Raw genomic sequence first — 22,770 nt, 5'->3', positions numbered from 1 at the left:
CTCTTTAGGTTGTGTCTAGCTATAAGTTTATAGATCTATATGGTAAGATAGTTTTGTGACTCCATTGAGACTCTGAGAGTCAAGTCATTAATTAATTTTGAATTATCCTAATTTTTTTGGTTTGCTTAGTCTTAAATTATTGATTGTTTGTTTGCATTCTTTGACTTAGCTTGTGAAAAATTTGAATAAAGATATATGTGTTTTTTTGCATACATTATCACATGTATGTGCATCACATGAGCTCTATAACTGGGCTTTGTCTTCCTTAAGAGAGAGTAAAGTACCTACGTTATCGTGAGATGATAATCTTCATAATGGTTAGCGAAATGCTCTCACTCAAATTGAATTCTTTCCATTTGTAACCTATGATGGATGAGGATTAGAATATCTTACTCGTCTGTATGGACAATGATGTGAGAACAATTTGAAAACTTTTAGATTTAACCCAAACCACATGTAGTAAAACATAAAAGGCTAACTTTAGGTTAGAGCCATATTTACCCATCATTAGAATGTAACCCTAGTTAAGACATATGAGTGAACCTTTTGAGTTTCATTTATATCAACTTCATGACAAATGTTACTTGATCCTTATTTATTGTTAAGTTATTATATGTTGTATATTGTATTCTAATTTAGCATCACTAACATATGTATTCATCAATGCATTGTAATATAACAAGCATCAGTACATGCATTCATACATTATTATGCATACATTCATATGTTTATGTATCATAGTTTGTTATGTCAAGTATTTAATGCATTTATTTATTCATGTATATACGATTCTTAAAAAAATTAAGTTAATTTTGACTTTTTTGTATACATACTTAATAACATAAGCATGCTAATTGTGATACATAAGGTTTCAAGATAGCTCGATCATCCAAGAATCTTACTTAAATGACCCACGATCAATACAATACTAGAGCTCGAGCCAGATAGTTGGAATAAAAAAATGCAAATCATTTAAAAAAATTAAAAAGTTATGTTAATAGTCTTTAGAGAAAAGGTTTTAGAACCAATCTAGGTTCTTGATCTAAATGATCTAAAGAAAAATAAGATATTAAAAACAAAAGTGGTCGAGTCACTGTGAGACTTAATAACTGATAATAAGATAAATATACTTGAAGAGAGATTACAACCAGTGGAAGAAATTGGTTTCTATGGTTCAATGGATGTTGCTGGGCTCTGTTCAATCCTAGATGTTGTTATTCTTCCAAAATTTAAAGTTTTAGAGTTTAAAAAATAAAATGGTACAAAGTGTCCAATAATTCATGTTATCATATACTATCAAAAAATGACTGCCTATACTAGTGATGAAACATTTTTTATGCATGTATTTCAAGATAGTCTTATTGGTTTTGTGATGAAATGGTATATTCAATTGGATCGATCCCGCATTCACTCATGGGATGAGCTAGCTTGTGACTTTATTAGTCAATACCGACACATAATAAATCTAGCTCTTGATCGCATTTCCTTACAAAATATGGTAAAAAGACAATCAATTATTTAAAGAATATGCTTAAAGGCAAAAAGATATGGCTGTTCAGGTCTAACTTTCTCTTACTGAGAAAAAAACCATCGTCCTGTTTGTCAGTACCCTCAAGGCTCTTTACTACGAAAAAATGATAAGAAATGCAATGAAAAACTTTGCTGATATAGTGATCTCATAAGAAATTATTAAAAATGCTATCAAAAGTGATAAGCTTCAAGAAGGAGAACCACCAAGAAAGGATGGTTGCCTAAAAAGAAAAAAATCAAAGCCTAAATTGTGAATTTCGATGGACAATAATTCAAAAGCTATGCTCCATATCAATCACATGTTCATTTTACTTACCACCCTATAATTAATAGTATTGTGTAGGCCATTACCAACCTATTCAACAACCAGTTTACCCATCAAGCTACCAACTAGTCTTTCAAATACCTGCATATGAGTCTAGTTATATCACTACATCAACTTTAAGGCTTAACAACCAAACAAGTGTTTTAAGAAAATCTTAGAATAAATAAAAAAGGGCCCATATTGATCCTATCTTCATGACTTACATTGAGATATTTATTTTAGAACAATTAAAGCCACCATATCTAAAATTGTATAATGCTAATGTCACATATGATTACCATAATGGGAATGTGGGACATTCTATAAAAACTTGCCCTACTTTTAAGCACAGGGTGAAAATTTTGATTCGAAAAGGCTTGGTGATCTTCGATGAATCAAAGGGGCTGGATATAAAAAAAAAACCCTTCACTTGATTACATGAAGGCATTATTTTATGAATGATAAGGATGTTAAGGCTAGCTGAAAATTGCTCGTCATTTTAAAATTTCTTATAAAGTAATGTTAGAATTTTTTTGTGTAATATGATTTCATTTTTTTTTATCATTTTAATAAAAGGCAAGTTGATGCATTTCATTATATTTTTTCTTTCATTCAAACCATTATTTCATGCTTTGTTTTTTTCCATGTTTTTTTATTCCAATTCCAAATAATGAATGCTTAAACAATGATAATAATAATTTTGAGATTTAATTTTGAAAACTTATTCACATTGATAAAGTTCTATCTATAGAGACTATTTTAGTAAAAGAAGAAATCTATGAGTAGATATAAAATAAATATATCTTGAAGATATGTAGTCCTTTATAATGATTTATGAGTTTATCTTTGTTCAATAGATGATCTTCAAAGAAAGCATTCGCATTTGAAATAAAAAATGATCGTATTTTTTTTACTATTCATAAAATCATTCATTGTTATCCCTTTATGCCTGTTATAATTTTTTTTTTCTAAAGAACTCCAACTAAGGATCACCTTTCATACCGGAAGGATAAAATTTGCAAAGAACCTATTTGAAAAAAGAAAAAGGCAAAAGATCATAAAATATCTTAAATATAAAAAACAATAAAAAAAAAATGAATGCCACGAATGATTTGTGGCAAAGTAATGAGCATTCTTTTGTGAGGAATAAGATAAAAAAAAAGAAAATTAGTGAAATGATGTGGACTAGGATAAAATGCCAAGTTGCATCAACTGATGAGAAATGATTTTTTGGTTTTGAACCTTTTAAACATATGTTTTGAGCCTATTTTATCTATTTCTTTCATGACCCTTTACCATATCCATTTAAATCAGTTGTTTGTTCTTCATCCCTATCATTATTACCTGATATGTACTTTTAACCTTTGTTTTGAAGACTGTCTACCAATCATTTTGATATCTTCTTCTAAAATGATAGCTTGTATAAAAAACTTGATATACTTATGAAGCTAAGACAAATGATTCATTGCTAGCAAGTATTGAATTGTGTTTAATTTCAACAAGATCATGATAGGGATTTACCCTTACCTTTCTCCGTGTCAAACCAATGACATTTAAAAGGTATAATTTTATTTGCTACTCTAAAATACTCTAACTCAATGATATCTTTCTAGATACCATAAAAGTCACACATATAATTGTTGTACTTATTTTCTTTCATTCGTACCCCATAATTCATTATCTTTCAACTTAAGACATAAGTAACTGTATGAAACTTAAAATCATTTGCAAGGTAACCTTTGGAACACCTAACCATGCATCTGGGGCCATAAGCTATCTCAACTAGATGACGATCAATTTCACCATTTTGATTTTTAACCTATCCAATCGTAAAACATTCAAATTAATAATTATTTTAATTATATGAAAATAATATTTCTATTCATATATGCTATTTTGCTATAAATTTACAAATTATCTTAACCATTATGGAAATCTTGCATCATGTGCTTGTTTCAATTTTGCATAACTTACATTCATAAATTTTGTTCTCATCGAGTCATCAAATATCTTTTCATTATAAATTACGAATTAAAAATCTTTAAAAACTAATTAGAAACACATGAGTTATCATGTTGACATAATATGCACTCAATTTAAGAATTTATCTCTTCATAATTCAATAAAATATATAAGTGTGCCTTGGCATGCTTATTTGTTGATAGCCATTGAGACTTATCTTATGGACCCAATACTAGATCAGGATGAGTAAGAATTGAAAAACATACTCTAGATTCCACGATTCCCCCATCATCATTACATAAAACTCGATTCAATCTTATTAACATATTTGGATCAAAATATAATGAGCAAAAGGTAGATATCTCCTCAATAACATATGCCTTACATATATATGCTCCAACAAATGCTTGATTGGTGTATTTTTTTCTTGAATGATGAAGAAAGCCTAGTCATCATCATAGCATAACTTAACATAAATGTTATTGATCGAAAATTAAATTAATAAACATTAATGTCTAACAACTGAAATATATTACCTTTTAAACAAATACATCCATCGATAATGAATAGGTCTACCAATTTTTGCCTTGTTAGGCAAGTGAATCGAAAAATGCTCTATAGAATAAAAAAAACTTGGTGACATAATATTTTTTAATTGCATATTGTTTTTACAATGTTTTTTCTTTCAACACTTCCATTTGATCTACATGTAGTTTCATTAAACATAGATTTCTAAAAATATGAGATAGTTCAGTAATTATATCCCAAATGGAGTTAGGCAATAAATCACGACAGGCAATTGGAAGCAATCGTTGCATGAAAACATGACAATTATAACTTTTCATTCTATCAAAATTTTAATCAGTTAGTTTACACATTGAGCTATGTTAGATGCAAAACAATCATTAAGTCTTAATTATTTAACTCATTACAAACATTTCTTTTCTGCTCTTTACTTAAAGTGTAAGAATTTTTAGGCATTAAAACTTTCCTATTCATTTCAATCAATTCCAACTTGGGTTGCTTTGCAATACACTTTAAGATCTAGTTCAGCCTTTATGTTGTCTTTGGTTTTATTCTTAACATCCATCATTATGTTAAAGATATTGTCAAAGACATTATGCTCAATATGTATTACATAAAAAATGTACAGAATAAGATTTGTATGCCAATAGGGCAACTCCTAAAATATACTTTTCTTCATTCGAGTATGACTTTCACCAAATTGACTAAGTTTTGATCACTACATTTTGTGCTAAATGTGATATTAAGAAAATTATATAACCAAGCCAAATTTTTTTACCTAATAATGGAATAAGAGGAAAGTCACACTCAACCCTTTTTGGAAATTTATCTCTTTGATTTTTAAAAGGATGATTAAGTGGCAAAAACTAATGATGATAATCGAAAAAGCAAGGCTTTTTACCATGAACTAATCAAAAAGACTGTCCTTGTCTCATGCAAAAACGACACATAAGATTCTATGAGTGCTCTATCCAGACAACATACATATAGGAAAATAATTAATTATCCATAAAAAAGTTGCCTTTAAACGAAAATTTTGTTTTTTATAAGCATCATAAGTCACAACATCATTCAACCACAATATTTTTAACTCATCTATTAAAGGTCTCAAGAAAATATCAATAGTTTGATCTAGATTATTCTTTCATAGAATGACCATATTCAATAAGATATATTTTTGCTTCATATATAACCATGATGGCAAATTGTATACCACTATCATTACTATCCAACAAGAGTATGGTTTTGCACTTGGACCAAATAGATAAAAATCATCAGCACATAATTCTAATCTAACATTTTGAACTTTAACAGCAAATGATTTTTTATTTAGGTATTTAAAAATTAAAAATTCATCTTTTTGTAGTCTTTCATAAATATAAGCATAATTTGTGCATAATGGGTGATTTTATTCTCATAATTTATATGACAAATTAAATTCAAATCCATTCTCTCATGTTCTTTCCAAACATACCATTATTTTTATATGTTGCATAATTTTTTCTTTAATTATAATGTTAATTAACTAAAATACAATTAGTGCATTTTAATTACTTTTTTAACTGTTGAAAAATAAGAGATATAAAAAAATTAGACCAAGATAAGTTAATGAAATTTTGTTTTGATGGTACGAAAAATTTTCAAAAATCTTTAAATTTCAAGTTTGAGTTTTTTTTTTTTTTTTTTTTTGATAAGTGGTGTATTCATTATCCAAAAAGTAGTAAACTACTACAAAGGTACAAGTATAATTTATTTCAATTCACTATTTTAACATTTATTTACTTAGCCTCTAATATTTATAGAGCTTTATATTTACATGATCATAAGCAAACCCCTTTAAACTAGTAAACCTTAGCCAAACTATTTCCTTTACCTATTTTATTATTTGATTCTCTTTAAGCTCCTCTACCTATAAACTCTTCTATTTCTTTTTGCTTATATCCAATATATGTATGCGTTCCAGGCTAGCCTAAGTATGATAGATAATAAAACCTTTCGTTGTAGCTTATTTATGGCCCATTGGAACTCAGCTTCCCAATCTACAATTTTCCTCCTTAGGTTGCAAAATAGTAGCACATTTTCCACACATTTTTCAACTACCTACAGCCAAAGAATATGTGATCCCTGCTTTTCTGTTCTATCTGTATAGCACATAAGCCTTATATGTAGAGATGCCTATATAGCTAGACTATCTTTTATTGGTTGATTGTTGAATATCGTAATCCAGGTTATTATAGCATATTTAAGAGTAAAAGGCTTACACCAAACAAGCTTTTGTCATATAACCTTTTTTTGCCTTATCTTTATTTTCATCCTATATAGTAGTTGTGGAGATCCGCACCCAATCATAAGGTATTATCCATTTTGACCCGAAGGTCTTACGATTTTGTCCCACAAAAAGTACTTCACAAGTTTAAGTTTAAGCATCTACTTATATATCATAATAAATCTTTAGAATATCCCGATGTAGGATTGGGGTGTCACAAACTCCCCCTATTAAACCAAATATTAGGCAAGCCCAATATAAAACACACACAGATCACAAGATTAAACTAGACGTTGAAATTCTAGAAGTGACTCCCATCGTGTAACACTTAACTCCTATTCGATCGGTGATCAAGGTATTGTTCATTTTAATCTGAAAGCCTCACGATTTTATCCCATAAAAGGTGCTTCATAAATTTAGATTTAAGTCTTTACTTATATATCATAACAAATTTTCATAATATCCCGATGTGGGATTGAGGTGTCATAGCAGCAGTAGAGTACCCATGGCCTTTTTGGCAACAGACCATCCCATTGTCTATCTACACATAAAACCTGGTAGCAATTCCTTTCATTTGGTCTAACTTTTTCATACTCCAACATTGATTTTGGGTTATCGGCATCTCCCATGTGCTCCTTTCCTTCAGCACATACCTTTGCAGCCATATAATCCACAAAGAGCCTGTTTGAGTGAAAATGGATCACAATAACCTTAGGATGTGTTTGGTAAATAAGATTATGATTGAATAAAATAAGATGATATTATGAATAAGATTAGATTAAATAATGTTATACTATCTTATGTTTAATATGTGTAAGAATTATGATAGGATAATTTATTTATTTGTTAAAATTATCCTTCCTCAAAGTTTATACAATTTAAATTATTTATTTAATTTTTAAAGGTATAATAGGATGTTAAAGTTCAATAACTTGGATTAAAAATAATCCTTTTTACTTGGAGATGATTGAATCATCTTATACCAAGAAGATTATTAATCCTCATTGTAATCCTATCCATAATTTAATATATAAACTAAATATAATATAGGATGATTATCAATCATGGGTTAATTATCATTTTATCTTATTTAACATCTTATTCATTAAACATAATCTTAAAGTGCTAGCTTGATTCCAGCTTTAGTATCTTTTAGCCTCAGTCCTCTCTCTGACTTAGGCTTACAAATAAAGTGCCAACTGACTCGAGCCCGTCCATTCCTCCAATCCCAAACTTAAGCTGAGAACAGACTCCTCCAGTTCACGACATTCCTCTGCATACTCCCAGGATTCGTTTCTGCACAATCTCAATTACTCGACCTTGGCCCACCTGAATCCGAGGTAGTTCTAATTAATCCATGCTTTGCAGCCATCAATTACCAACAATTTGATCACCTTTTTATTGTCGATGACGAAGATCGAATAAGGGAATGATAAGACAACGAGAAAACGTGCTATTTGGCAAGAAAATCATAGTGGTTAGACAAGAAAATGTGGAAGGCAGTAAAAAAAATTCCTAGCTCATGAGAGATCTGCTAATGTGAACCGAGAGCATTTTCTTAACGTGCTCCACAAATTTAACCCTTATATAATTTATTATTGTATTTGAGTCTTATTTTAGGTAAGTTTAATGTAATTTTATGTTGATTAATTGATTTATTTATTTGGTTAATTCTTTATGTTAATCTATTTCCCTCGATGTGATAGTTGTATAATATATGGGAGGATAAAATTATTTGATAGTTGTTTCATATATAAGATAGACATGCTGTTTGTAAACTTGAGGAACAATATTAGTAGTTTTTAGTGAGTAGCAATGAAAAGAAATAGGGTATAATGAAGCCATGGTTTGATACTATCATTTTACATGATTGCGGACTGGCCTAAACCTATGCCGAAAAGCACCATTTATGATTTGAACCCAAATGATGATGAGATCGAGGAAAGGCAGCTAGGCATGCAACCCCTGGAATGGAAGGATCTTGCATGTTCGCTTCCTGGACATAATCATGAACCATTTCGCCATGCTTTCCATTAATTATCATAATCATCACCAATTCATCATCATCGTCATAATCATCATCATTTCTTTCTCTCTCATGTACCATTTATAATCCTGGGATGCTGTTTGATGCTGAAAAAGAATGGGACAAAAGACCCCAAAAGTACTGCGTTTTAGTGAGAAAAATTATGATGACCATCATCATTAAGAACAACTTCATCATAGATTTATAATAATAATTTAACGTTTTATTGGCTAATCAAATCCATGTTTGAATTTTTCCACTTTCCCCAAAGTTGGACAAATTTATCTCCTAACAATAAAGTTAACTGTTCCATCCTTGAAGACTCTTGCATATACTGTCTTAAGGCTAGCTATTTTTGTTTTACTTGTAAATATTCCTTAACATGAATTTTCAGGTACGAACATATACCATTAAGAAAAAAAATATTTGTTACTCATTTTTAATTTTAAAATGTATTTAAAATATAAAAATATTAATATAAAATGTTTTTAATATTTTAAAAATATTTTCATATTTAAATGGGTGGATTTGATCAAATAGACCAGGCTTGAAATTTAAAGATGCCTGGCAAGGCGGGCTTGGCCGGTCCCTAATCACCTCTAAACGTCATGTATTCTTAAGCTCCATGTAGGTAATCTTTCACCTCAAGCAATTTTTTTTTTCTAAGAAGAAAATTGTAAAGGGAATTTCCTCATGTTTTTAACAAGGGTGGACTTTATAATATATAAAATTCTCAACTATGACATTTATGGACTTCAAATTATATGGTTTACAAGAGGTTTTTGACCATTTTGCATGCATCCTTGAATTGTTCAATCCTGGTAGTCTTGATCAATGTATATATATTTGAAATTTCGTTTTTAGACAGACAAACGCTATATTTTTATGTTATTTTTCAATTGCTTGACTTCAATTTATATATTATACTATACTATATGAACAAGCAAATCACAAGTAAAAGGATATATGAGCAGGTTTTCAGTGCTCTAAGCCTAATCATTAATAAACATCGTCTCCTCTATGTTATTATTACAATTATTTGGTCATGCATCATCTAAGTATTGACTGGTCAATTAATTTGATTTTCCGACTTTTGGTTATTATATATATTTATTATACAATTTTTAATTATTTTTAAAAGATAACATCTAATAAATATATAATTCAAAATATAACACATGCAACTTCTTTTTATATCCTTAAACCGCGGCATTTTTTATATAAAAAATATATAACAAAAATGCCGTGTTTTGATTCCCTACTTGGTTGCTTTAAATTTAAAACTTAAGGATTGACTGAGATGGGATGGCATTTGAATAGGAAAAAAAAAAGTAATACTATGATTGAAGAGTCTATTTACTACAATTTATAGTTGAGGAATCAAAGTGTTTTTGACCAACCAAGAAAGAAATGTTATGAATTGAGGGCAAATTATTTTAAGGTCATGGACTAGTCTTTTTGATAAAAAAAAAGAAAGTCCTTAATTTCTTCTAATAAAACATTTGAAGTCCAATCAATTTGGATTATATAATGAAAGATAACTCGTTTTTATCCATAACTTTGCAAAATTTCTTTTCGAAATTTCTACCTTAAGATTTCAATATTGAAATTCAAACTCTAGTAATGTTAAAAACTTCTTAAGGTATAGGCAAATTTGTATGATCATAACTTGATTCGTATTATCACCAGATATTTTGCTTTATAAATATCATGCTTAGGTCAATCTTACGATTAATCTCTCTCATTAATTTGGAATTATATTAATTATCATGAAAATCACAAAAATAAAGAAGTTATGATGAGGAATGTTGACCGTTGAACTATGAATGCCTTCAAGCTTACTCTCTCGTGTGCTCAATCATTCTCTTTGTATCCAACAATCATTGTTTTCGTCCCCAAATTTTTTTCCTTTTTCCAGCTTTTAATACTTTTGTCCACCATTATTGTTGTTATTATTATCATCTTCATCTTTCCCATCATCATCCTCGGCATCATATTCAACCAGTCATGACCATAATCTTCCTGTAACTTATGAGACCAGGAAACATGTTATGTTATCCCCATTTAAAATTGTGCCACCACCCTGTTTTGCCTCCGGGCCTCTTGAGGTGGCCTTACATAATAATCCTGTTTCCTTTTTTGGAGTAATGTAATTATTATAGTCTCACCAATTTTCTCTTTCAATCTGGATTTTCATTAATTTTTATCAATATATACAGAGTTATGGGTTTTTAGTTTTTACACTAATTCATTCTACATTTACCACTTTTTTTTTCTTTTATGAAATTGTACTTGAAACAAAAATTTTCTTGTACTTTTACTTGAAACAAATTCAGATGGTGAGATCATTGTTGATTATCATTTAATGCAATTTTTTAATTGAAAGAAAGTGCAGATAGAGTCAAAATAAAGATTTTAGGTGGTAATTGTCTTTGATTAATATCCAAGACGGAAAGGAAAATTATTATCTTGGACATTAGAAGAACACATTATGTCAGATTGGTTATTTGCTGTCAAGAAGCTTTTGCAATCACCAAGTGACAAAAACCTTCTTTATCAAATAATTCATGAGTGTCAAAATTTAATAAAGAGGGATTGGATTTCTTTTCTAAAACATGTGTATAGAGAAGCGATTTTTGTGGGACTGATAAGTTAACGTTGATCAAGAAAGTGAATTTGGAATTTGGCTTCTGCATTCTCTTCCAGATGATTTACTCAAGTTGTTGCATGATGATTTTTGCGAAATGTCTAGGTCACGAGAATGCATAGTGTAAAGCAAGCAATCGCTTTTTAGTACCAAAAAAAGAATTATGAGTTGGGTTTTTTGTCTAAACAATTATAGTTTTGAATGCTTCAAAAAATATATAAATAAACGCAAACACAACATCGTATAAGTGTTTTTATTTTTCCATTTTTAAACTTTTCTCTAATTATTATTTTTATAATTAAAACATTTACTTTTATTAAAATTTTAATTTACCCTTAGTCTCCCAATCCTTATATACCTAACTCACGGGATGAAGATATACGAGTTTAAGTCTTTTTTACGCTATAACTTCCAAAATTCTAATTAGTATGCATACCATCTGTGCTTGACTAATTTGTTCAGGTAAACTGATCTTTCATACAAAAGGAAATAAATAAATAAATAACAGTTAGTATAACCTTTTGCTCTATCACTTGGGGTTTACATTTATTGGGGACAGCAGGGAATTCCAAACTTAAAATTTTCCTATAAGAAGAAGTGGTAGCAGGTAATGCCTCGAGGTATTTGTTTTCCACTTTCCCTATTTTTCGTGGGTATATTTTGTTTTCTCTTTTGTAGAATAGGATGGAAAAGTAATACCTCTAAAAATGTAAAGCTACTGGCCATGGAAATCAGAAGGCAGTATGATCATTTTTGGGCCCAAATTCTTCCGCTACACAACTCCAGATTTCACAAATGGGAGCCTGCCCTAGATTGTGATGTTGACACCTCTTTCCGTTCATTTTCCGAAAAGCTATACATATATACCAAGGTCCAAAGTCCTTTCAGTTGAAGCACTTGAAGCCCAGTGTCTTCAGATTTTTATTAATTTCTCTGTACCAACAACTAGAACATAATTAATTATTTACAATATAAAATTATATAAGATTTATCCAAATTTTATACGCAACTCATGCTTAAGAACAGTGAATTTTTATATAATTTTTTGTTGTAATTGAATAATTGTATGCTTATAGTAAAACAATTATATTTAAAATGCTCTAATAACAAATGCATCTCACCAGAGCTAAAGCCGGATTCTTTCTTTCAAATAAAATAAAAATCATGTAAGATTAAGAACTAAAGAGTGATTCGGTTAGTGGAAAAAATTAAGAAAGGAAACCTGACGAAAGAAAATGATAATCATGCGAGTTTTGCTGGGTTAGGAGGTGAAAGAGATTGGCTTATTATCCCAACAAATTCTAGATTACTATAATAATTGTAGGAATAAGAGTGAAATATGCACAAGGTAGAAGAAAGAGAATTCCGAATTGGTAATTGGCACAAGATCAAAGACCTTAAAACAAATTGACAACAATGGCCAAAAAAAAAAAAAAAAAAAAACAAATTGACAAATAACATCCTAGGATGATTAGATAAAATGTGTAGTCCAAGAGTGAAATACAGATTTGAAACTAAATTTTGGAGGCAAGTAAAAATCATATCTTTAGCAGATTTCCTTAAGAAATAAAGATAAAAGGAAAAAAGTGGAAGAAGACATCTGAAAGCAAAGATAATCAGATATATGAAGCTTGCATGGTTATGTACCGCGAGAATGAAGATGGGTCTACTAGCTCCGTACAAATTTGTTTTGCCATACAATATGAAGGACGGACCCATAGGAAAGGATGATAACATTTCAATTCACATAATGTGAGCATAATATATTTGAGAGCTTTATGATCACTCTGGTCAAAAAGCTGAATTCTATGTAAAGTAAAAGCAATATATATGGAATGCAGCTAAAACTATCCTTGAGCAGTTCCAGGGACATGAGATGTGATAAAAGTCTTTCTAGTTCCTAATTTAGTCGTCTCCTTCTATGGGCACGAGAGTCGCCACTGTCAACATCCAAAACCCTGGAAGCATCATTTCTTCTTCCAGAAGATGAAGCTGAAAGTGATACCACAGAGTCTATTTCAGCAGCAGTGTCCATTTGACTCTCCGAGTTTATTACAGCGCCAATGCTTGAGAAAGAATCTCTATCATCAATTGGTGGTGGCTGCTCCTGATTTCTTCCCACTGGGTTGCTTGGAAAATATGTCTCAACCAACCTTTCTGCTGATCTAAGTGCCGATGACAGAGAAGTAAGTCTTGCAGCTCTTCGCAAATGTAGTTGTCGTTGTTGAAGGTAAAAAGAATGAATCCGTGAGGACACAACATCAGTACCAGTTGCACTGCTAGGTGTCAAGTCAACATCATCAAGGGACGCAACTGTATTTTGTTCTCCATGCAATCCAGCAGACATCAAAATCCTATTAAGGACGGAATTAGTTCTTTCTGTAGTTTCCCGGGTACCATTGGCCTCCACTGGTGGAGTCAGGTCACGGGTCAAATCAAATCTGCTTCCAAGGCGGCGAATCATCTCCTCCACAGAAAGATTTAAAGAAGTCCTTTGAATAGTTTGCCTCCAACTGTCCACCCGTTGTCCAGCGGGCCGAGGAGGGATTTTAAGACCTGCGTCCTCTTCTGGCTTATGGGAAATGTTCCCCCGACCATATATTGGGGTCAGAGTTTTAACTGTCACCTCTCCCTTGCAGACAGGACATTCCTTCGCATCTGAATTCACATGTAGCCGGTAGAGGCAAGACCAACAAAACAAGTGACCACAACAAGTTACAACAGGTTCGCGAGCCAAATCCAGGCATATATTACAATAAAAAAAACTCCCATCATTGCTGAGACCCTTCTCAATATCATCCCGTTTTTCTGAAACCTCATCCTCCAAAAACCCATTGGTAGTTTCAAATGATTTGGGTACATCAGTCGTTCTTTCCTCGGCAGCAACACTGCCCTCACCTGACTGTAACGTACTCACATTGCCTGAATTCCCCATAAATTGATCCAATTCCACAGAGAGGTTCTGAGTTGCAGCAGGACTTCGAACCCGCTGGCATCTCCATCGCCTAAGCCTAACTGCTTCTCTAATCCTATCAAACCGGTTATCAACCAAATCATCCCAATTCACACCTTCATTCGACAGTGATCCTGACCCTGTCTCATGAGCAGGACCCAGATTCAAATCAAGATTCATTGTATCAGATGTTTCCTCACCCATGGCAAATGCTTCAAAAAAACCCCCCTTTTTGACCCCAGATAAAACCAACTTATAATCTTCGCAGGTTTAAGATACCCAGATATAAAAACCTTAAATTTACCCTAAAATTAAAGAAACCCATATCACAGAATCATAAAACTTAACAAACCCAAATCATCAAAATCGTAAATTTTACCCTAAAAACCAATAAAACCCAAATCCAAAAACCATTCCTTGATCACAAATTCATCAAACCAATAAAAAAAAAGTAAAACCCTAATTTCATCGCAAATATCAAGAAACCCAGATCTAAAACGCAAATTCACAACCTCCCAAATTAAACTACCTTTAAGTCATCAAGGTGGTGACTTTAAATACAACAACAAATAAATATGGAAATTTTATAGTAAAAGCAAACTTCTAGAAGAAAAAAGAAAGACCTTGTCTTAACAGCTGACGACCTTGAGCAGCAATCCGAGCTTTTTACGTGCCCGGAGTCACTGAGTTGGATGGTGGGAGCTGTTTCTGAGTTAAGTTGGGTTCGGCTTGACTCGCCATGGATTGCTATCTTTTTGGGTCATTGATCTTTTCATCTCGTTCAGAGAGAAGATAGGGGGAAAAAAAGAGAGATAAAAAAGTAGGGAGAGAACTCAAGCCCCCAATGAAGGAGAGAGAGAACTGTATTTGTGTACCTTTTGTAATCTAGGGGGGATCACAGGAGATTATAAGTTGTTAAATAGTGTATTCTTTGAATTTCAACTCACATTACAGCAGTGCATTGACAAAGAGACGTTTGGTTCGGGGAAGTCACAAATTTTTTTCAGAAGTTTTATTGATGAATATTTGATCGTTTAAAATAATTTAATTATGAGAAAAAATCACTAATTTTTAATAATACTCAAAATTTTATATTAAAAAATTCACATTCTTGTGATATTTTAAAATTTTAAAAAATATATGTTATTTTTAAATTTGATTTACATAAAAAATTATAAAATAATTGTTATCTTTTTAAAAAATTCATCTGAAAATGATTACAATTCAATTATAAATTTTTTAAAAATTAAATTTTTTATATATTACAATTAATAAAGTTTTTATAAAAAAATGTTTTAAATAATCAATTATTTAAGGCATTTCGATTGATGAAATACCATAAACGATGATTATTTAATATATTTTTCTCAATAAACATCTTAAATCATGTTTATTATTTAAAAGGTATCAAGATTAAAAATATTTTCAAATAAAAATTTAATAATCAATTAAATTTTTTATATTTTATTATAATTATTAAATTTTATGTATTTTATTTTTAATTAGTTAAATTTTTAAATACCTATTTTTATTTAATTAAATTCTTATTGCATGAGAATGTAATAAAGAAATTTTTATCGCATGGTTCTTTTTACGTTGTGGTGGAAGAAATTGAAACTTTTATTACATCGTTTTAATCATTTTATAACTTGATCTTTAAAGATTTAGATCATAAAATGTATTATAATAGGATGAAAATCGCTCTTACCAAGTTGCCAAGAATTAAATTTTTTTTCTTCTTAACTAACACTTGGAATATGATTTTATCCCATTTATGCTTTTCAAAAACTTTTACTAACATTTTGTCTTTTGTTGGATTTTAATGATAAAAAATTGCATTTATAATTATAATCACTTTAGAAAAACAAAAAAAAAATGTTAAAAATATAATTTAGTGAAAAATGATTACATTGTAATCGTAAACTTTTTGTGTTCCAAAGTAGTATTTGTTCGAGTTTTATTTTTACATAATTAAAATGAAATAAAACTATAATTTTATTGTATTTTATATTAAAAATATATTTAATGTTTTTTAATATTATAAAGAAAAAATAATGAAAAATGAAAGGTATTAATGTTAATAATGAAAATAAAACTTCATTTTTTTTCAAACATATAAAAAAATGTACAAAGAAAATGTAATAAGGGGACTACTAGTTAGTTTGCAAATTGATTTCATGATGAAAGTCTATAGTGATGGTTTCTTCCCATGTTAGCCTAGCTGTTGTTATAATTATTTATAATGAATCCTTTATTTATGGCTCTAAATTGGGTAAGGGAGATATATTATTGGTACATTAGTATTCACCCGCGCTTCGCGTTGAGTAGTTTATTTCAATTTGACATATTTTTGAGAGAGTAAGAGAAAGTATCATTCTATTTTCATTTTAATGGGATAAAAAACAATGTAAACTTGCATTTGACTATAATAAACTCATTTTATTTGCATATATTTAGAGTATAACAAACTCATTTTATGCAGTGAATAAACAATTTGCATATGATCACAATATGAAGTCGATGACATAATGTATCAATTCAAATAATAAAAGACATGGCATCTTTTATGCCTTAACTTCAATCAAAGTCATAAGAAAAATTCTTTATGAAAACTTGCTATTAATTAATATTTTTTATGATAACTTATTTTAAGGAATTCAAAGCCGCAAGTTAAAAAAAAATCTAAATGACTAAAATCTAAATGAAATTGAATGACTAATTATTTATATAAAAGTTTCTACCAAGCTAAAGTTGATGGGTGAAACTAAAAGGTTTAAGGACATTTCTACTAAAGTGGTGAATCGTAATTAATATTATCAAAATGTGCCCTGAAAATCAAATTCATATATTATGCCCAAGAACCAAATATGTAATACCATAATTATATTGAAAGTAACCTTGAAGTAAGCATTAGGAAAAATAACTATAGAGAAACATGCATAAAAATAGTGTGTTAACATGAAAAATAATAAAATAGAGAGCATTAGTTGTATTCACATTCACATAAGACATTAGAAAATTAAAAAAAAATAAACTGCCAAATGGGATCTCTGACAGTCTCTAATTAATTGATATCAACAATCTTTACTGCAACCAATCTTAATTATTGAAGGAGATGTTTAATCTGAAAAGGAGTAAATTTTATGTTTGTTTAAGTTTGACAGTAAACTTTTTACCCACCACTTGACATTATAAGAAGTTAAACTCAATCCTTCAATTGAAAAACCAATAACAATATAGAAGTACAATCAAAAGCAAAACCACTTACATACATCGTAGCAATATCATAATCCAATAAACATGTTATTTAAAAAAGTAACAATACTATAATAAAAGAACAATAAAAAGCTAGCCTCGATGTTAATTGACAAAATATCTTTAACAATCCCTAAAAAAAATAAAAATAAAAACAATCTTAATATCAATTTAACAACTGAAACAAAAAAAAAAAAATTAAAATGGATTTTATGCTTTAGAAGTCTAGTGACTTTCTTGGTTAGCATAGAGACATTACATCAATAGTTTTGCATGATAAAATGGACTAAATTTATAAGTTGTAATCAACCAACAAAAGATAAATGTTTGATTGTCTAACTTTCTATTTTTTTCATAATTCTATCTATTAGAGATTTAGCACTACCAGAAATATCATTATTACCAATGAAATGTTTTTATCAGTAATTATCGATGAATTACTGATAGAATACTAATAAAATATAATTGTAAAAAAATTTGGGTATCATTAACGAAATACGGATGAAATTTACTTATGATTTAATTATGTCAGTAATCTGTAGATAAAAATATGACAAATTATCATGAAAATTACTGACTAAATTTTCCTTTGGTGATTTTACCGATAGATTACCAATAAAAAATTCAATTAGTAAAAAAATTTTTGAAAAATATTTTTTTATGGTTGTCGGTTATTAATGAAAATTTTCATCGATAATCCGTTGAAAAATGTCAAAAAAATTTAAACCCTACATTTCTAGATTCGAGAAATCCCAAATTCCATTTCTCTCACTTTTTCCCTCTCTCCCCCTCTCTAGCGTGAATCCCCTTCTCTCATTATTAGTTGGCGGTCATCCCCTTTTCCACTATCAGTAATAAGCTTCTTGATTTTTCAAGTTTTATTTATTTATTTGTTGAGTTTATTGTTCAAATTTTTGTTAGAGATTTGTTGAGATTTGTTGGGTATTTTGGTATAGATTTGTTTAATTTTTGTTAGGTTAAACTTTTTGTTAATTTTTGTTAGGTTTTTTGTTGAGTATTATTAATTTTTGGGGTTTTTTTTGTTGAGTATTATTGAGATTTGTTATTTTTTTTGTTATAGATTTATTAACTTTTAGATGTGTAAGATGTGTATTAAGATTTTATGGTAAATTTGGGTTTGATGTGTATTAAGATTTATATTTGTTTTGAAAAAAATTTTATATTTGATTTTTTTAAAAATTTAATAATTGTTATTGAAATAAAAAGATTATTGTTTTGATAAAATGTTAATTACATATAAGCAATATTAATTATTTTAAAATTGGTTTATCGATTGTAACTCTTTCTTTTTGTATTGTTATAGTTTATATTTTTACTTGAAATGCCTACTTCATTTGTGTTTAAGTCATTGAAAAAAAATAGAAAGACTATAAGCATAATTTGAAAAAAAAGTATTTCGATCAAAATAGTACTGTAAAGGCCATAATCAAAAAGCTACCACATGATGTGATTAGGTGACAATATGAAAAGTTAGTTAGATTTTGGTTTTCAAGGAAATGAGAGATACTAATTTATAACCTTTAGTATTATTTTTAATAAAAAAGATGTTTTCTATTTTTAGTTGGTTTGATTTGTATTTTTACTTATATGCTTATTTGTTATGATAGGAAAAAGAAAAAAATTGAGATTGCTAGTAGAAAGTAACAAAAATATAGCCACACGAGTATATCAAAAAGCTTTGTAAGAAAGCAAAAAGAAAAAGTAAGTTAAGCATTAAATGAGAAACTTGTGCTTTGTGTCTGTTTAGAACTTTTTTTTGCCTTTAAAAGACAAAAATAGAAAATTGTAGTTATTATTTTGTTTCAGCAGTTTATATAACTTCAATTTATGATATTAAATTTATTTTAATGATTGAACTTGGTTTCCACAATTGATATGTGTGAAAAGCTATGGTTTATTTTGTTTAGGATTTTTTGTGCCACTAAAAGATAAAAATGTAAATTTACAGTTATTATTTTGTTTTAATAGTTTAAATAGTTTCAATACATAATATTAAACTTGTTCAAATAATTGAACTTAGTTTTCACGGTTGATATGTATGAAAAAGTTTACGGTTTATATTTATTTAGGACTTTTTATGTCGTTAAAAAGCAAAAATGCAAGTTTGCAGTTATTGTTTTATTTTAACAATTTAGATAGCTTAAATATATAATATTAAACTTGTCTGATGATTAAACTTGACTTTCATTATTGATATATGTGAAAAAGTTACAGTTTATATCTATTTAAAACTTTTTATGTCGTTAAAAAGCAAAAATACAAGTTTGCAGTTATTGTTCTATTTCAACAGTTTAGATAGCTTTAATATATGATATTAAACTTATTCGAATGATTGATCTTTGTTTCTATAGTTGATAGATATGTGTGAAAAAATTATGGTTTATATATGTTAAGGACTTTTTGTACCGTTAAAAGGTAAAAATATAAATTTACAATTATTGTACTATTTTAGTAGTTTAAATAGCTTTAATACATGATATTAAACTTATCTAAATAATTGAACTTGGTTTTCGATGATATGTGTGAAAAAGTTATGGTTTATATTTGTTTAAGACTTTTTGTATTGTTAAAGAGCAACAAATGCAAATTTACAGTTATTGTTCTATTTTAATAGTTTATATAGTTCAATACATAATACTAAACTTGTTCGAATGATTGAACTTTGTTTTCACAATTGATATGTGTGAAAAACTTACCGTTTATGTTTGTTTATGACTTTTTATGTCGTTAAAGGGCAAAAAATTATTTTGTAATTATATTTCTATTTTAACAGTTTACATAGCTTAAATACATGATATTAAACTTGTTTGAATGATTAAACTTGTTTTCCACGATTAACATGTGTAAAAAAGTTACGTTTATATCTATTTAAGACTTTTTAAGTTAAAAGGTAAAATTGTAAATTTACAATTATTATTCTTTTTTAACAGTTTGAATAGCTTCAATACATGATATTAAACTTGTTCAAATGATTGAACTTAGTTTTCACAGTTGATGTGTGTGAAAAAGTTATTATTTATATCTATCTATGAATTTTTATGCCATTAAAAGGTAAAATACAAATTTACAATTATTGTTCTATTTTAACAGTTTGGATAGCTTCGATACAAAATATTAAACTTGTCTAAATAATTGAACTTGATTTCTATGGTTGATATGTGTGAAAAAGTTAATATTTATATCTATTTAAGGCTTTTTGTGCCATTAAAAGGTAAAAAATACAAATTTACAATTATTGTTCTGTTTTAACAAGTTAGATAGCTTAAATATATGATATTAAACTTGGTCGAATGATTGATATTCTTTTTCACGGTTAATATGTGTGAACAAGTTACCATTTATGTATGTTTAGCACTTTTTGTGACGTTAAAGGATCAAAATGAAATTTTGCAGTTATATTTATGTTTTAACATTTTAGATAGCTTAAATATATGATATTAAACTTATTCGAATGAACTTGGCTTTCATTATTTGATATGTAAATAAGTAGTGATTTATATATGTTTAGGACTTTTTATACTGTTAAAAAGTAGACATGTAAATTTACAGTTATTGTTCTATTTTGATAATTTAGATAACTCTAATACATGGTGTTAAAATTGTAGAATGTTTGAATTTCATTATTGTCACACTTAATAAGCATAAATAAGTTACGATTGATACGTGTTTAACAACAATAATAAGCATACAATTCCTTTTGCTATGTCGCAACTTATAAATTGTGAATTAGAGTTTAACATTAGTGAGTCATACTTTGATCAACTGATAAGCATAACGAAAGATATGTTGCTAATGGATGATAAATTATCAGAAAACTTCTACAAAATGAAGAAAAGATGACGTAATTGTTGTGTAACTTGCTTTGTGATTTTAGTTGTGTATTGTGATTATTGTTAAATTATTTGTATAGTATATTGCGATAAGATCACATTTGTGAAATGTGAAAACACTGCTTATTTTGCATTGTAATTCTGGTTGTGTATTATGATTGTTGATGAACTATATTAATAGTATATTACGATAAGATCACATTTATGAAATATGAAAACTATTACATATTTTGCATTGTGATTCTAGTTGTGTATTATGATTGTTGATAAAGTAGATAATGTAGTAATTGAACACCTAGTTATTGTAGAAAATTTAGTATTGAACTAGATAATTTTTTATGAATATTGAGATAAATTCACATTCATAAATGGTGAAAAACTATTGTGTATTTTGCTTTGTGATTTTGGTTGTACATTATGATTGTTGATGAAGTAAATAGTTTAGTAATTGAAAGCTTAAACATGTACAAAATTCAATATTAAACTATATAGTGTTTTATGCATATGGAGATAAGATCACATTTGTGAAAAATGAAAACTATTGCATATGTAATAATCAAATCTTGACATTGTGAATTATTTGAAGTTGTCTTATTTTAGTGAACTATATAGGTAAAATATAATGATAATTATTTTAAATTTTTTATAAGAAAACTATGCTACTGCATTATTTCAGAAATATGGTGAAAACTCTTTTAATCATCCAGATTTTGAACTATAGGCATGGATTGAAGCTATTAGAGTGGTTGAAGCTAGCGCACTCATGTTTATGGCTTTGGATTTGTAAATAGATCTAAGGATTTCCTTTATTCATGTCAATCCATTGCAATAGCAGGAACGTCACATTCCGTTTGTGGTCTATCATCTGTGCCTCCTTATCTTCCTCAACTTCAAATATAAGAACAAATTAATAAGTTGATGACTGAGCTGGGAATTGAGATGAGATCTTTCTTGGATCAAATGATACAGTTGATGGGGTCTAAACAATTTTCACTAACATAATTTTCCAAACTTGATGACAGCAATGAAGATTCTAGATCAAAAGATACAGCAGCTTTGTGACATTTTTGTAGGATTTGTATGATGTATTTTATGGATGTTAGGGATGTTATGGATAGTTTGGTTTGTTTTTAAATTTATAATGTGGATTTGATATTTTAATTAATAATAATAGAATTTTTAAATAGTTACACATGTTTTAATTGTAATTTATAAGTTTCTTGAATAATTATATATGGAAGTAATCAAATTATTGATGAAATTATAATTTTAATGATGAAATTTCAATATTATCGATGGAATTAATGCCATTACTGATAGATTACCTATAAATTACTAATGGAGTACTGACAGATTATTGATAGAATACCTACAAATTTATCAACGAAAAGCACCTTTTAGTGATCGATTATCAACCATTATCTACGTATTATCAATGGATTTTTCCAACA

The 22,770-nt window shown here is 28.6% G+C and overlaps 1 protein-coding gene across 2 annotated transcripts; it reads right to left on the bottom strand.

The window, feature by feature from the left end:
• Positions 1-12,861: 12,861 nt before the first annotated feature.
• Positions 12,862-15,110, bottom strand: LOC111296774 (uncharacterized). Of its 2 annotated transcripts, none has more exons than XM_022891218.2 (2): positions 14,837-15,110; positions 12,862-14,518 (listed from the first exon to the last, which is right to left on the bottom strand). In XM_022891218.2, the coding sequence occupies exon 2, from the start codon at positions 14,415-14,417 to the stop codon at positions 13,161-13,163; it is 1,257 nt and encodes a 418-aa protein (XP_022746953.2). In that variant the 5' UTR covers positions 14,418-14,518; positions 14,837-15,110; the 3' UTR covers positions 12,862-13,160. The 2 variants fall into 2 exon arrangements, with proteins under 2 accessions (XP_022746953.2, XP_022746954.2); XM_022891219.2 differs by having other exon boundaries at positions 12,862-14,353; positions 14,837-15,108.
• Between the last annotated feature and the right edge of the window lie 7,660 nt (positions 15,111-22,770).

Source organism: Durio zibethinus, chromosome 12 (assembly GCF_047325235.1).
Source record: "Durio zibethinus cultivar Kanyao isolate XHJ-2024 chromosome 12, ASM4732523v1, whole genome shotgun sequence".
In the NCBI taxonomy this organism is placed as follows: Eukaryota; Viridiplantae; Streptophyta; class Magnoliopsida; order Malvales; family Malvaceae; genus Durio; species Durio zibethinus.
The sequence above is the reverse complement of the archived record's forward strand: the minus strand, read 5'-3'. Positions and strand labels throughout refer to the sequence as shown.